The 12,705-nt window shown below is 38.4% G+C and overlaps 1 protein-coding gene across 1 annotated transcript; it reads left to right on the top strand.

The window, feature by feature from the left end:
- Positions 1-975: 975 nt before the first annotated feature.
- cul4a (cullin 4A) lies at positions 976-11,956 on the top strand. Its single transcript, XM_044189679.1, has 20 exons — positions 976-1,629; positions 3,501-3,616; positions 4,131-4,234; positions 4,975-5,044; positions 5,143-5,216; positions 5,298-5,460; positions 5,552-5,641; positions 5,725-5,807; positions 7,543-7,610; positions 8,078-8,196; positions 8,323-8,515; positions 8,714-8,818; positions 8,951-9,061; positions 9,366-9,451; positions 9,590-9,697; positions 10,051-10,164; positions 10,264-10,369; positions 10,462-10,634; positions 10,783-10,935; positions 11,030-11,956. The coding sequence occupies exons 1-20, from the start codon at positions 1,488-1,490 to the stop codon at positions 11,123-11,125; spliced, it is 2,274 nt and encodes a 757-aa protein (XP_044045614.1). The 5' UTR covers positions 976-1,487; the 3' UTR covers positions 11,126-11,956.
- Positions 11,957-12,705: the final 749 nt, after the last annotated feature.

Consider the following 12,705-nt stretch of genomic DNA (forward strand, 5'->3'; position numbering starts at 1 on the left):
TCTCAAAACATTGTGATATTCTCAAATCCACAGTTCATTTTTAGTATAATTCTCAGACATATTCATCAACATGCTCATTGTATAAATCTTCACATGCAAAATATTTGAACCAGACAGAAATGTTTAGTATATTTTAGTTGCTATTGTCTGCTACTGTCATAAAAATGATTGATAATAGATTCATATTTTGTAACATGATCATCCTCAATTTTTGTGCAGATAATCACCAGTTTGTTCACAGATGCAAGTCATGTACTGCAGCATACATGTAATGGAGGGTTTCACCATGCCAAAAGATTTTTGTGTAGAATAGAGCAAGAGCAAATATCAGATAATATCAATATCAGTAAGTGTTAATGATGGCTGTATTCCATTTCGGGGATGTCCTGGTATTGTGTGCACTGGCCATTATTGATGTTATTAATTCCACCTGTGCTTTTCCTGCTATGACAAGTCAAAATGTCAGCTGTGAAATTTACATGAATTTGTTGTATTGTGACATTTGTCTTTACTGTACAATGTTATTGATGTAGCAGCTTTAATCTTTGTTTGTATTTTACATTTCTGTTGCTGTAAAGTGCTTACTGTGACTGCAGTTTGTAAGTTTAAATAAGTCCTAAAATACAGAAGAAGAAAAAAACCAGTCCACTAATATCTTGATATCGCTCTTTAGACCTTTGACAGCCTTGGGTTAAACAATGTGACAATGTGACAATGAGAAATGCCTTCATAGAGGCAGTGATGTAATTTATTTACTTTTGACTCATGAGTTAGATGTTTTGAGTGAGTGACGGCATTTTCCAGGACAAATAAAATGTTGTGCTGCGCAGTGTAAATTGATGTAATCATTGTATTTAATGTTTTGAGAATTGCAACAGTGTCTCATAAAATGATAAAAACTGTAAGTGACAATGAAAGTCCAAACTGTCGCTGAACGCAACTCGGCCGCTTTTCACCCAAGATGCACCTGTCCAACTGAACTGTCTGAGAAAAGCCATTTTGTTGTGCTAGCTAGCTATGTGGGTAAAGAAAGCCACCAATAATGTGGGTCTGTTATATCAACGCTAACTATGCCGCTCTTACGTTTTTGTCTACTGTCGCAAACTACAATAATTGAACTAGTTAAAATCTTTAAGTAGTCAAGACTGGCATGGACTAGCCTGTACAGCTAAAGCTAAAGTGTTGTGGAGAAGACGAGAACTGGTAGCTAAAGTGTGCTGCAGTTTCATATGTCATACTGTTAGCTAGCTACCTGTTTACTTAGCTGACGGTAGTTATGTTTTCCGATTAATTACCCTAACCTAGTCAGTATTTGTTCGTAAATGTGTTTTAAATACATTGCGACTGTCTGCGCTTTCAACCAAAGACAACTGGTTCAACAAAGAGGCTGTGTTGCAGACAGTAAATAAACAGGCGACTGAACAATCTGACACTAATTTAGCAAAACATTGAACCATACAGCGTTAAGCCAAAGTGCTAATCTGATAATGGCAGAGGACACCCGACAGGACAAGAGAGCCAGTTTCTCTGCTATAACGGAGCACAACACCAACGGGATGGCCAGGACCTCCGCTGTGGCCTCAAGCAAAACTGGCGCTTCAAAGAAATTAGTGATCAAAAATTTCAAAGGTATCGTCACTGATTTTCTCCCCTCACCTTCGTTATCTGTCATCAGTTATTTAGATTTATCTTAGTACGACCGAAGGTATAACTTTTAGATCATGCTGTAAAAAGTTGTCTGTCTCTGGGTTGTGTACAGTTTTTGACAGAAGTTGCTTAAAAGCCTTCATGTGTCAGATTTGAATAGGGCTTGTTTTTGTAATCACACATGCTTGTATCTGCCAGTGATTTTAGTTATTTTTGCTTGATGCAATGATTTTATGGGCAGTGATGATTTTAAAAGCCTCTCATAACTTCTGGTTGTCCCATCAGAGAGTTGCACATATTGGGTGTAGCCTACTTCAAGTATTAATAAAGGTATAAGACAGTGATGAATGATGATCTTCTGGAAGAGATTATTATTCTGTCAATCGTTTTATTCACCCCACAAATTAATAAAACAAGCATACTGGTTACAGCATTAACTGCAGAAAGTTACTTACTATACCTGTTTTAAACAAAAAAATTAATAACTGTGCATTTTTTGGCTGTTGGTTAGGTTAAATAAGTAATTATACACAGTCATTTGACAACTTGTGATAGGCTTTCAATGTTTTTGACATTTGAGTAAATGCCTATTCAAAAAATTAAAATGATCATTAGTTTACAATCATCTTAGACAAAACTATCTTTGAATTATTTTGATAATTAATGATCTAAGATTTATATCTTCAAATACTAATAAAACATTTTAAAGGCTACAAAAACATACTTACATACTTTAAACTTTTTTTATAATGAAAAAATATAAAACTGTAAGCTTTCTATAGGACTATGTACTGTATGTGCAAACGTCTTCAAAACAATACATGTCCAACTTATTTTCTTGTAAAAGAAACCAGAAATTGAAAATTTCAGTGAAAAGACTCAAAATAAGAAGAATTGTTTTCTGCACATTATGCCATGAAAAGTGTATATTTATTTTCTTACCTGTGAGTCCAAAGTGTGCAGTATAGGAGGCGCTCCTGAGTTCATTGTCAGTATCCCAATAATAACCATTAAAACTAATATTACGTTCATTTGTATTTTTAACCAAGATATATACAATGCCGCTTATTGCAGATGTTGGTGTGGAGTTAAATAAGAAATTACTAGTAGAAACTTTTTTTATTTTAAACATTTGACCAAGGCCTCTGAAATTGCCACTGAATGGACTGATGGTTTCCAAATGTGCAACTTATCATGTTTGTGTTAAACATGTCGAAATACAGATGGGTGACGAATTAAAGGAAAAAGCAACATCAAGTGTCTTAGCATGGAGTCAGGCCACCACGAGCCTCCTGAACAGCTTCAGTGCTCCTTGTCAAGTCTGTGGAACTCTGTGGGAGGGATGAACGCCATTCCTCCACAAGATATTCCCTCATTTATATATACCACCTTATATAGATCAAGATCCCTCTTGCAAGAGAGACCTGAGTATAGCAGATAGAAAAACAAACACAGCCAGACATGACAAAAGGACATGTAGCATCAGAGACAGTCACAGACATCATGAAATAGATTTGCAGATTAAAGTTTATATTATATCATTTGGTGTTATGGTGATGGTGGTGGAGAGCATTGTCTTACACGTTCGTCCAAAATCTTCCATAGGTGTTCAACTGGGTTGAGCTCTGGTGACTGTAAAGGCCGTAGCATTTTATTCACATCATTTTTATACTCACCAAACCATTCAGTGAACCCTGGTGCACGGAAGCATCTGCATTTGATATGTTTCTCCACTCTTTTATTCAGATTTTTCCTTAAATTGTATGGTGTATCCAAATGCTAATAATGTTTCATTTGTAGTTCCCAATGTGTATGACCTATAAGTTAACATTGTTGCTGGCTTTTTGTAACAGACAGGCCAAAACTAGCGGAGAACTATACTGAGGACACGTGGCTGAAGCTACGGGATGCAGTGGGTGCCATCCAGAACAGCACCTCTATCAAGTATAATCTGGAAGAGCTCTATCAGGTTTGCTGTCTGTCTTTTTAAACACCTGCAGTTTGATTATTTTTTTCTCCCTGGCCCTGATAAGTGTGTAGCAGTGTTGGATTGTAGAAATGTCAGTACAGAACACTTCAACATGACTAGCACAAATGCTTTATAGTTTATCATTTTTAAACACATGATCTTTCAGCAGATCATACAATACAGACTTGAAGTTGTCAATGATTAATTTCAGCTCAGGGTTAAAATAAACTCTACAGGCGAGCATTACTACTCCAAAAGCAGCTTGAGATAGGTAATCTATCACATCATAAACAGAATCTCTGCTTTTATGTTTATTACTGTTCTGTTGGTGTACATTAATGGGCATATTGATTTACATAACAAACATGGATTTACATACTTTGCTAAAATGAATGGAAACCAGTGGTCATGTTACAAGTGTTCCCTCTGCTGTTTGCCTTTGTGCAGAATTGTAAAACAATCTCTTGTGCTCTTGTCTCTTCTCCTTGTCTCTGTCCCTCTCTCTTTCTTGAAGGCGGTAGAGAACCTCTGTTCATATAAAGTCTCCCCCACGCTGTACAAGCAGCTACGGCAGGTCTGTGAAGACCATGTGCAGGCCCAGATCCACCAGTTTAGAGAATATCCTTTTTTGTGCACAACCATATCAGGCAAGTTATGTGTCCAAACTGCTTAAACATTTACTGAAGTTCGGACGGTAAATGTTTCATGTTCTTACTTTATGAATCATGATGCATTTTGAGAGAGGGTTCACTGACAGTAGGTGTCTCACCTCGTAAGACCTCTGTCTTTACTAGTACTAACACAGCCATTTACTGTAAACCAGAATGCTTTTGTCCAGTCTCAGCCTGTTCAGGTGTTGTTGCAGTCTTTTCTCACAAGGGGTCAACATATAACAAGTTTGGCAGTTATCCTTAAAATGTCCCACACAATGGGGTTATAACGAGCAGTGGCTGTGACTGGCAGATCGTGGGAAGATGTTTGACATATTGTAGAATAAAACAGCGGCTTTATAGCAAAACATGAAGTAACTGATTAAATTGTCTCAAATTATAGGCAGATCAATTATAGGACCCTTTAATTTATTTAATCATATTTATTGTCATCCAGTTGCTTTATAGCTGTTTTTAGACTTTGTTCTGGTAGGCTTGCTGTAATAAGAACCTTGGGATGCTCAATACAGTTAAGAATATAAGCCATTAGTTCACCCAGTTTGAACACCAAATCTTTTTGAGCCAACAAGCGAAACCAAGGTGTTCATACATGCTGCCTAGCCACAGGATACAGTGAAGTGTGGTCATTCAGAATTTTGGTTTAGTGAAATGAGTGAATGGAAGATTTTTCCTTAACATGGAGCTCACAGAGTCATTGGACAACCTTTCCTTCCTGAAGCGAATGAATCGCTGCTGGCAGGACCACTGCAGGCAAACTGTAAGTTTGACGTTTGATCTTAATGCATATCAAAACTGTTCCACTAATAGGAAAGTGTAAATCCCATGTTTAGCCTTTTTTGTTTTTTCTCTTTATAGATAATGATCCGAAGTATCTTTCTCTTCCTGGATCGTACCTATGTGCTTCAGAACTCCCTACTCCCCTCCATCTGGTAAAATCACAGGTTATTCAAGTTATTCTGTTTGTTTACGTGTGCTTACAGTAGGAGGCTGATGTTACGTATACGTTGCAGGGACACTGGGTTGGAACTGTTTCGTACTCACATTGTGAGTGACAGTGGAGTTCAGAAGCGCACAGTAGATGGCATTTTGGAGCAGATAGAACTTGAGCGTAATGGAGAGACAATAGACCGCAGTCTGCTCAGGAGTCTACTGGGCATGCTGTCAGACCTACAGGTAACTGATTTCCTGTTTACCCTAACTTATCAGTAGATGGACTGAATGTATGTCATTGTTTTAACCTCCAGACTGTCTGACTTTTGATTAGGTTTACAAGGATTCCTTTGAGGAGAGATTTTTGATCGAGACCAATCGCCTGTATGCAACAGAGGGACAGCGGCTGATGCAGGAGAGAGATGTGAGTGAAACTATTAATGGATCTATGATTTTAGTGTCATGTGATCAGTTATTCGCCAGTAACCTGTGTTTGTATGTGTCCAGGTGCCTGAGTACCTGCACCATGTGGCTCGTCGGTTGGAAGAGGAGAATGATCGTATCATGAGCTACCTCGACCAGAGCACTCAGTAATTAAAAATAATTTCAATTATGTTATCATAACCTATCACTGAGACAAAAAAGCATGTCACATATACAAAATATTATTTCATAAGTAACATCTTCAATAAAAAATACTACCTCATGTGCATACCAGCCTTCATATAAGAAAATAAAATAAAAGTAAACATAAATAACCATTAATTATCATTTCCAAGTATTAAAGGTGGGGTTTGCGATTCTGGAGAAATACAATACCATGACAAATACCATGATATAGAGCGAACAACAACACAGCAAGTAATATAACTAACGTTAGCTAGGTTGTGGGTTAGCAAACTGTCCCTACAGTTGCTGCTGCGAAGCTGAAACAGCCAGAGAGGACGAGACGGTTTCCCAGAGGCAGCAAACCAGCTCCAGACAGCAAAACTCACAACTCTCCTGCTACTTAAGCTAACATCACAACAACAGCATATCTTGGCAAATTAGAAAGTAAGCTGAATGTCTGTGAGCAAGTCATTTAACGTGACCTGACACACAAGTCGTGGTGTGTGGCTTGGTTTGAGCCACTTTGTTTATTTCCCATTTACAGAGCCAGGGCTGTGTACAAACACTGGATTTTTTTTCAGCGCACACACTGATCGGACAGCTAGCAGACCGTGGGGAGATATTCGTTGAATTTGACAAAAAGACGTGTATTGGATTAGAATCGCATACCCCACCTTTAAGGCAGGGTGCACCTGTTTTACAATACCATTAGGTGCCTCCTTGAATTTTGAGGAGTCACACAAAACAAACACAGTACGCATGGACAGAATGGTGTATTTGCATGTGGTTGTATTTTATATTTTATATATATATTATTTTTTATATTCTATATTTTATAGAGGTATATATAAACTGCCAAAAGTTCTTTACTTTTGGACCAAGTAGACAAATGGTACATCATAGTCTCACCTGACTGCTTACATTTCCAGTACAAAGGCTTATCTTCACTAAATGTCCAGTACACTGTTTCTTATCTTTATTTGAAATGTTTTCATGTTAAGCTCCCTCAACATCCTCTTAGTATTTCTTAATATTTTATTCTGTTTGTTTTTTACTCCCCACATAATTGAAAACTTGGTAGCTCTCTACTACAGAGACCCCTAAAGGTCACAGCGATAATGTTTTGAGGACTACTTTTGCGTTACCTCGCAGTATTTTGCGTTCTCTCGCAATAAACACAGAGTCCTCTGTTCTTTGCACAAAACAAATTAAAGTAATCTTTAATGCTGAAACAGGTTTTGGTAGAAGGCCTGTTGCTATAAGTGTGGAGCAATAATTGATATTCCTTATACATACAGCTCCTACCCAGAAGTATAAGGTGAGGAGTCCATAAACAATGCTAAATGCATTAACTTGAGAATCTCCACACTACCATGACCTTTAGGAGGCAGCGTACTCTTCACAGTTGATTTTTACAATTTAAAAATGTTGGTCTAATAATGTAAATTGTTTTTTTCTAGTAGTTTTAAACACATGACCCCAGAGCTTTAGTTGTAACCCCTGTTTTCATTAGCTTTCAACAAATAATTTAAGAATAACAAGACTTTAACTTTAACTGGAAAATGTGCTGCGTAGAAAGGTCAGGAGGTGAGATTGAAGGCATTTTCTTGAAAGGGGGTTACAAGATTAAAGAAAAGACTTTGAATGTATTTGCATCTATTCCAGCTTTTGGATACATTTTTTCTTTCTCCCCCTCTTATCCTTATTATTTCACAGGAAACCAGTTATTAGCTGCATTGAGAAACAACTTTTAGGAGAACATGTGACTGCAATACTCCAAAAGGGTATGTCTGTGTGAAAGACTTTAATGAGTCCTTTACATTAGCATGTGTGTGCCAATATAGACTACATTTGTGAAGCTTATTGTGTAAAATTTGGATTCCACTCTATGGTAATATTTGAGGCTGTAGTTTGTGGTGTTCATCATTTGCTTTGCATTACATTGTAAAGGAGTCCCACTTGCTCAATAAATCATGTACAGTTTTGTTTGCTGCTTTAAATCTTAATCAAGCCTGTTCACTTTATCTGCTTTGTGACTTGCCGTAAAATGGTTGTGATTAAAATTTACTAGAGCACAGTCCATGACTAGAGCAAAACATTTTATCTGCCCTCTTTGTTCTGCTATACCCATGTTTCAATTTGTGAATTTGATTTAGTTAGCATGAAATTGTAAAATACAGTTTGTTTAGTTTTATTTAATATATAAAACACATATGCACACATGCAATGATGTGTAATATTTTTGTCCCAGGTCTAAGCATCCTGCTGGATGAGCATCGTGTGACTGAGCTGGCCCTCCTCTACCAGCTCTTCAGCAAGGTGAAGGGAGGACTTCCTACACTGCTGCAGTTCTGGAGGGATTACATAAAGGTACGCACATTGCTCAACCAACATATACGTAGACGTACAACACAAAGCATCGCGAAAACGTGTCCATGTCCTTTTTTATGTCTGAGAAATGCTTAAACGCATTGATGAAACCTTCTCTGGTCGTAGTCCTTTGGTGGAGAGATTGTGTGTACTCCAGAGAAAGACAAGGACATGGTGCAAGACCTACTAGACTTCAAAGACAAGATGGACAACGTGGCACAGAGCTGCTTTACACGGAATGAGGGCTTCATCAACGCCATGAAGGAGGCCTTTGAGGCCTTTATCAACAAGAGACCCAACAAACCTGCTGAACTTATTGGTGGGTGAGACAAATAAATTACATGCTATGGCAGTTGGGACTTTTTTCAGTCCTACAAATTTTTAACAACTTTGTAAAAGTACAACACATAATCTTTGTACTCATAAATAATTTTACACAGCACATTTTATTGTGTTTTTTTTTTTTATTAATTCCACCATGTGTTAACAACTTTCTTGGTTATTGCTTCCCAACCAGCTAAATATGTGGATTCCAAGTTAAGAGCAGGGAACAAGGAGGCTACAGAGGAGGAGCTGGAGAGAATCCTGGACAAGATAATGATAATCTTCCGTTTCATACACGGTCAGTTACATGTGTGGGTGTGTGCGTGCGCTGAATAAATATGTTTGCTTTTTCAGTCAAATAGAGTTACTAACCACTATGAAGCTTGTTACACGCTGATGAGACCCTTTGCTCTCTGTTTTCTCCCTCCAGGAAAAGATGTGTTTGAAGCTTTTTATAAGAAGGACTTGGCCAAGCGTCTGCTGGTCGGCAAGAGTGCCTCTGTTGATGCTGAAAAGTCCATGCTCTCCAAGCTCAAACACGGTGAGTCAAATGTCTTATTTCTTGAATTAGCAAATTGATTGCTTGCATTAATCAAAATCCTCATCTGGCTCATGGATATATGGTAAATGGCTGCCTTTTTATATATTGCACTTTATCCAAAGCGCTTTACAATTTGCCTCTCATTCACACACAGTAAAATTTATTTGCAGCACAGTAAAGAGAAGATATTTGCATTTATCCAGTATTATAGCAGATGAAAGTAAAAAGTTAATATGAGATCAGTGATGAGTGGTGGTGTGAGAACAAGTCAGTTGTGATATTTTGTGGTTTTTACTTCCTCCAGAATGTGGAGCAGCATTTACCAGTAAGCTAGAGGGGATGTTCAAAGACATGGAACTGTCCAAAGACATAATGATCCAGTTTAAACAGGTACGTGCACATAGACACACTTAAAAACATACATGTGTAGCTTTAAAATATTGATGGTATGTTTATAGTATGTGTATGCATCACTCTGTACTGTGTCATTTAATGCATAATTGTAAAACTTACGATATTTCTACTCAGTATATACAGAACCAGAGTGAGCCAAGCAACATAGAACTTACTGTCAACATCCTCACTATGGGATACTGGCCTTCATACACGCCCATGGAGGTCCACTTGCCCCCAGAGGTAAGCATTTCTAGTCGAAGTCATGGAAGCAGTTTGTGCACCTGAAAGCTGTATAATGCTAAATTTCAACATTTATTTTTGTGGGTTAAGTAGAACTTGAGCATCAGTCTATTTGTTTAAACAATATTTATTTATGCATTTGTTTATTTATTTTATAGTGCATAAGTAGGTAGCAACATGATGAAGTTATTGAGAAAAACATTGTCAAAACAAAAGACCTGACTTCACTGTATTTTACTGATTGTGTCATCCTACTGATGTTGTCTCAACTAGGCAGGTTCACAAACAGATCCTTAACAGACTGTGTTAAGGACAAGCTTGGTACAAATCTCACCTCTTTTATGTTTCGGTAGATGGTAAAACTCCAGGAGGTGTTCAAGCTGTTCTACCTGGGGAAGCACAGTGGAAGGAAGCTGCAGTGGCAGCCCACACTGGGCCACGCTGTACTAAAGGCGGAGTTTAAAGAGGTATGGGCATGGTACATCCTAATGGGGCACAGAGAAGAGAGGCAAATTGGCTTGAAAAAACGTCTGAACTGCACTTACAATGATTACTTTGTCCTGCAGGGTAAGAAGGAGCTGCAGGTCTCTCTGTTCCAGACGCTGGTGCTGCTGATGTTTAATGAGGGAGAGGAATTCAGCATGGAGGAGATTCGCACTGCCACTGGCATAGGTTACACATGTCTTTAAATATGTAGTACAACTATTCTATTGTGGGAGAGGCACCTGCTGTATCACATTATCATTCTCTCCTGTCCTGCACAGAGGAAGGAGAGCTCAAGCGTACACTGCAGTCCCTGGCCTGCGGAAAAGCACGCGTCCTCAACAAGAACCCTCGAGGGAAAGACGTGGAGGATGGAGACCGTTTCAATTTCAACAATGATTTTAAACACAAACTGTTCCGCATCAAGATCAACCAGATCCAAATGAAGGAAACTGTAAGAATACTAGCGCATTTCTTTATTTCTTCACACACTCCTTCTCCTCAACCAGACCTTACTTTGCTGTTTTTTACTTATCGCTTGCATAGGTTTTCCTGTGCAAAAGGATGGTTCTCACCCATTTTTAAACACATTTTCCTTACAGGTAGAGGAGCAGGTAAGCACCACAGAGCGTGTGTTTCAAGACAGGCAGTATCAGATTGATGCAGCTGTGGTGCGCATAATGAAGATGAGGAAGACCCTCAGTCACAACCTCCTGGTATCAGAGCTCTTCAACCAGCTGAAGTTCCCTGTCAAGGTGACGTATCTTAAAGTTCTCATTATTTTTCTCTCAGCACATACGCACACACACACAGAGCTCATCAGCATCTGACTTGCTTTCCTCTCCACAGCCGGGCGATCTGAAGAAGCGGATCGAGTCCCTCATAGACAGAGACTACATGGAACGTGACAAGGAGACTCCTAACCAGTACCACTATGTTGCCTGAAGGGGTACCACTGTTACTGCCATGCTTCCCTCATAGCAAGCGTACAGCTGGCCCCCCAAAAACAGCATTACAGCCCTTCAGATACCCAACTCTCCTCTGGTGCCCGTCTTTCCCTCCATCCACGATCGTGGACGCAGCATCCAGATCACACAGAGCTCCAGAGAGACGAAAGAGACTTGGCTATACTGTTCCCACTCTGCGTTATCTTTAGTGGGACGGGGCTGGAGGAGTGACCTGGGTTGTTGATTGTTGGTTTATGTGACTTACGAATCTGCTAATGCAAAACTCAACTGAAAATAACTAGCACTTTCCTCTGTTTTTGTTTTGGGGTTTTTTCCTCCTCTGGATTTGGATTTTTTTTTTCATCACGTCTTTCTAAAATCACTTATTTTCTATTATAGTTGGTTTGTCTTGAGTTTTAAGATTTTTTTTTTTGTTTTATTTTTTTTTTTTTGTTCAACGCATTCTCCTTATGAATGGCTCTTTAAACTGCTGAGTGTAAACCCGATTGATTGGTTGGTTGGTTGGTTGGTTGGTTGCTTGATTTGGCAGAGTAACCGCTGTTGAGGACGAGAAGAGACTTGAGAAGGATGAAGTGGGCCAGAGGGGTTGTTGGGTCAGACATGTTTGGGTCAGAGGGAGGGTTCATTGCTTGTAACACAGAAGATAAATGACATGCAGGCAAGCCATTTGGGTATTTCTTTGGGTACCTTTATATGTTTTGACCAAAATGTCCAAATGTCCAGTGTCATGTGCTGACGTTTTTGTAGATCAGATTGTATTCTATGTAAGAGTGAGAAAAGTGAACCTGAATAAATGGATATTTAATGATTCAAAGATTGATTTGTAGATAACCAGCTAGTGGTAGTTTATTTTATTTTTATTTTTTTGTATTTCAACACTTCTGCCCTGTTGCCTCTGACAGCTTGAGCATGCTACATGGTTCCTCATGCTGACAGAGTGCAACTCATTCAGTCTAATCTGATTTCATCAAATGAATCTTAATAAAAACAAAATAGTAGTGGAATAAGGGCAGTTTGGGCAAGTATCAAGGATGATTTCTGTCTTGTATGCAGCTGTGTCGTGTACAGTTTAATCATCAAAGCATGGACATTATTTAGACCACCAAGTCTGTTACACATCACAGCATTGTCATTCTTTTCCAGTTTGTATCACTCAGCCCCAAATGATACAATAAGGAAGTGGATTGTTCTCTTTCCATACACTTGATTTTGAGCTATGATGAAATATTTTGAGATTTAAAGGTTATTTTCAATAAATAATAGTCATCATTTAATAAATAATAGTCATTACTTTAATAGAAATGAGCCATTCAGGATTTTAATGTCTCAAGTTACTGGAGGATTAAGGGTGTTACTGTTACTTGATACTTTCATTATCGCAGCAGGGAAAGCACAGCTTTTGTATGATTTACGAAATAGATCTTAAACAAATATCTAGTAGAGCTAGTTGTCTGACATTACAGACTTATTTAAAGACAAGATAATAACATGTCTACTGTTAAAGTGTGGTTGAACTATGCAGGGAGAATGTAGCAGGGTCTTGGTAAGTATTAAAGC

The sequence above is a fragment of the Siniperca chuatsi genome, linkage group LG1, assembly GCF_020085105.1.
Source record: "Siniperca chuatsi isolate FFG_IHB_CAS linkage group LG1, ASM2008510v1, whole genome shotgun sequence".
Classification (NCBI taxonomy): domain Eukaryota; kingdom Metazoa; phylum Chordata; class Actinopteri; order Centrarchiformes; family Sinipercidae; genus Siniperca; species Siniperca chuatsi.

Coding starts and splice junctions, on each gene's coding strand:
- cul4a (XM_044189679.1), top strand. CDS start 1,488: ATGGCAGAGGACACCCGACAGGACAAGAGAGCCAGTTTCTCTGCTATA. Junction 9,062..9,365: donor GCTCTCCAAGCTCAAACACG/GTGAGTCAAATG, acceptor TACTTCCTCCAG/AATGTGGAGCAGCATTTACC. Junction 10,370..10,461: donor TCGCACTGCCACTGGCATAG/GTTACACATGTC, acceptor TGTCCTGCACAG/AGGAAGGAGAGCTCAAGCGT.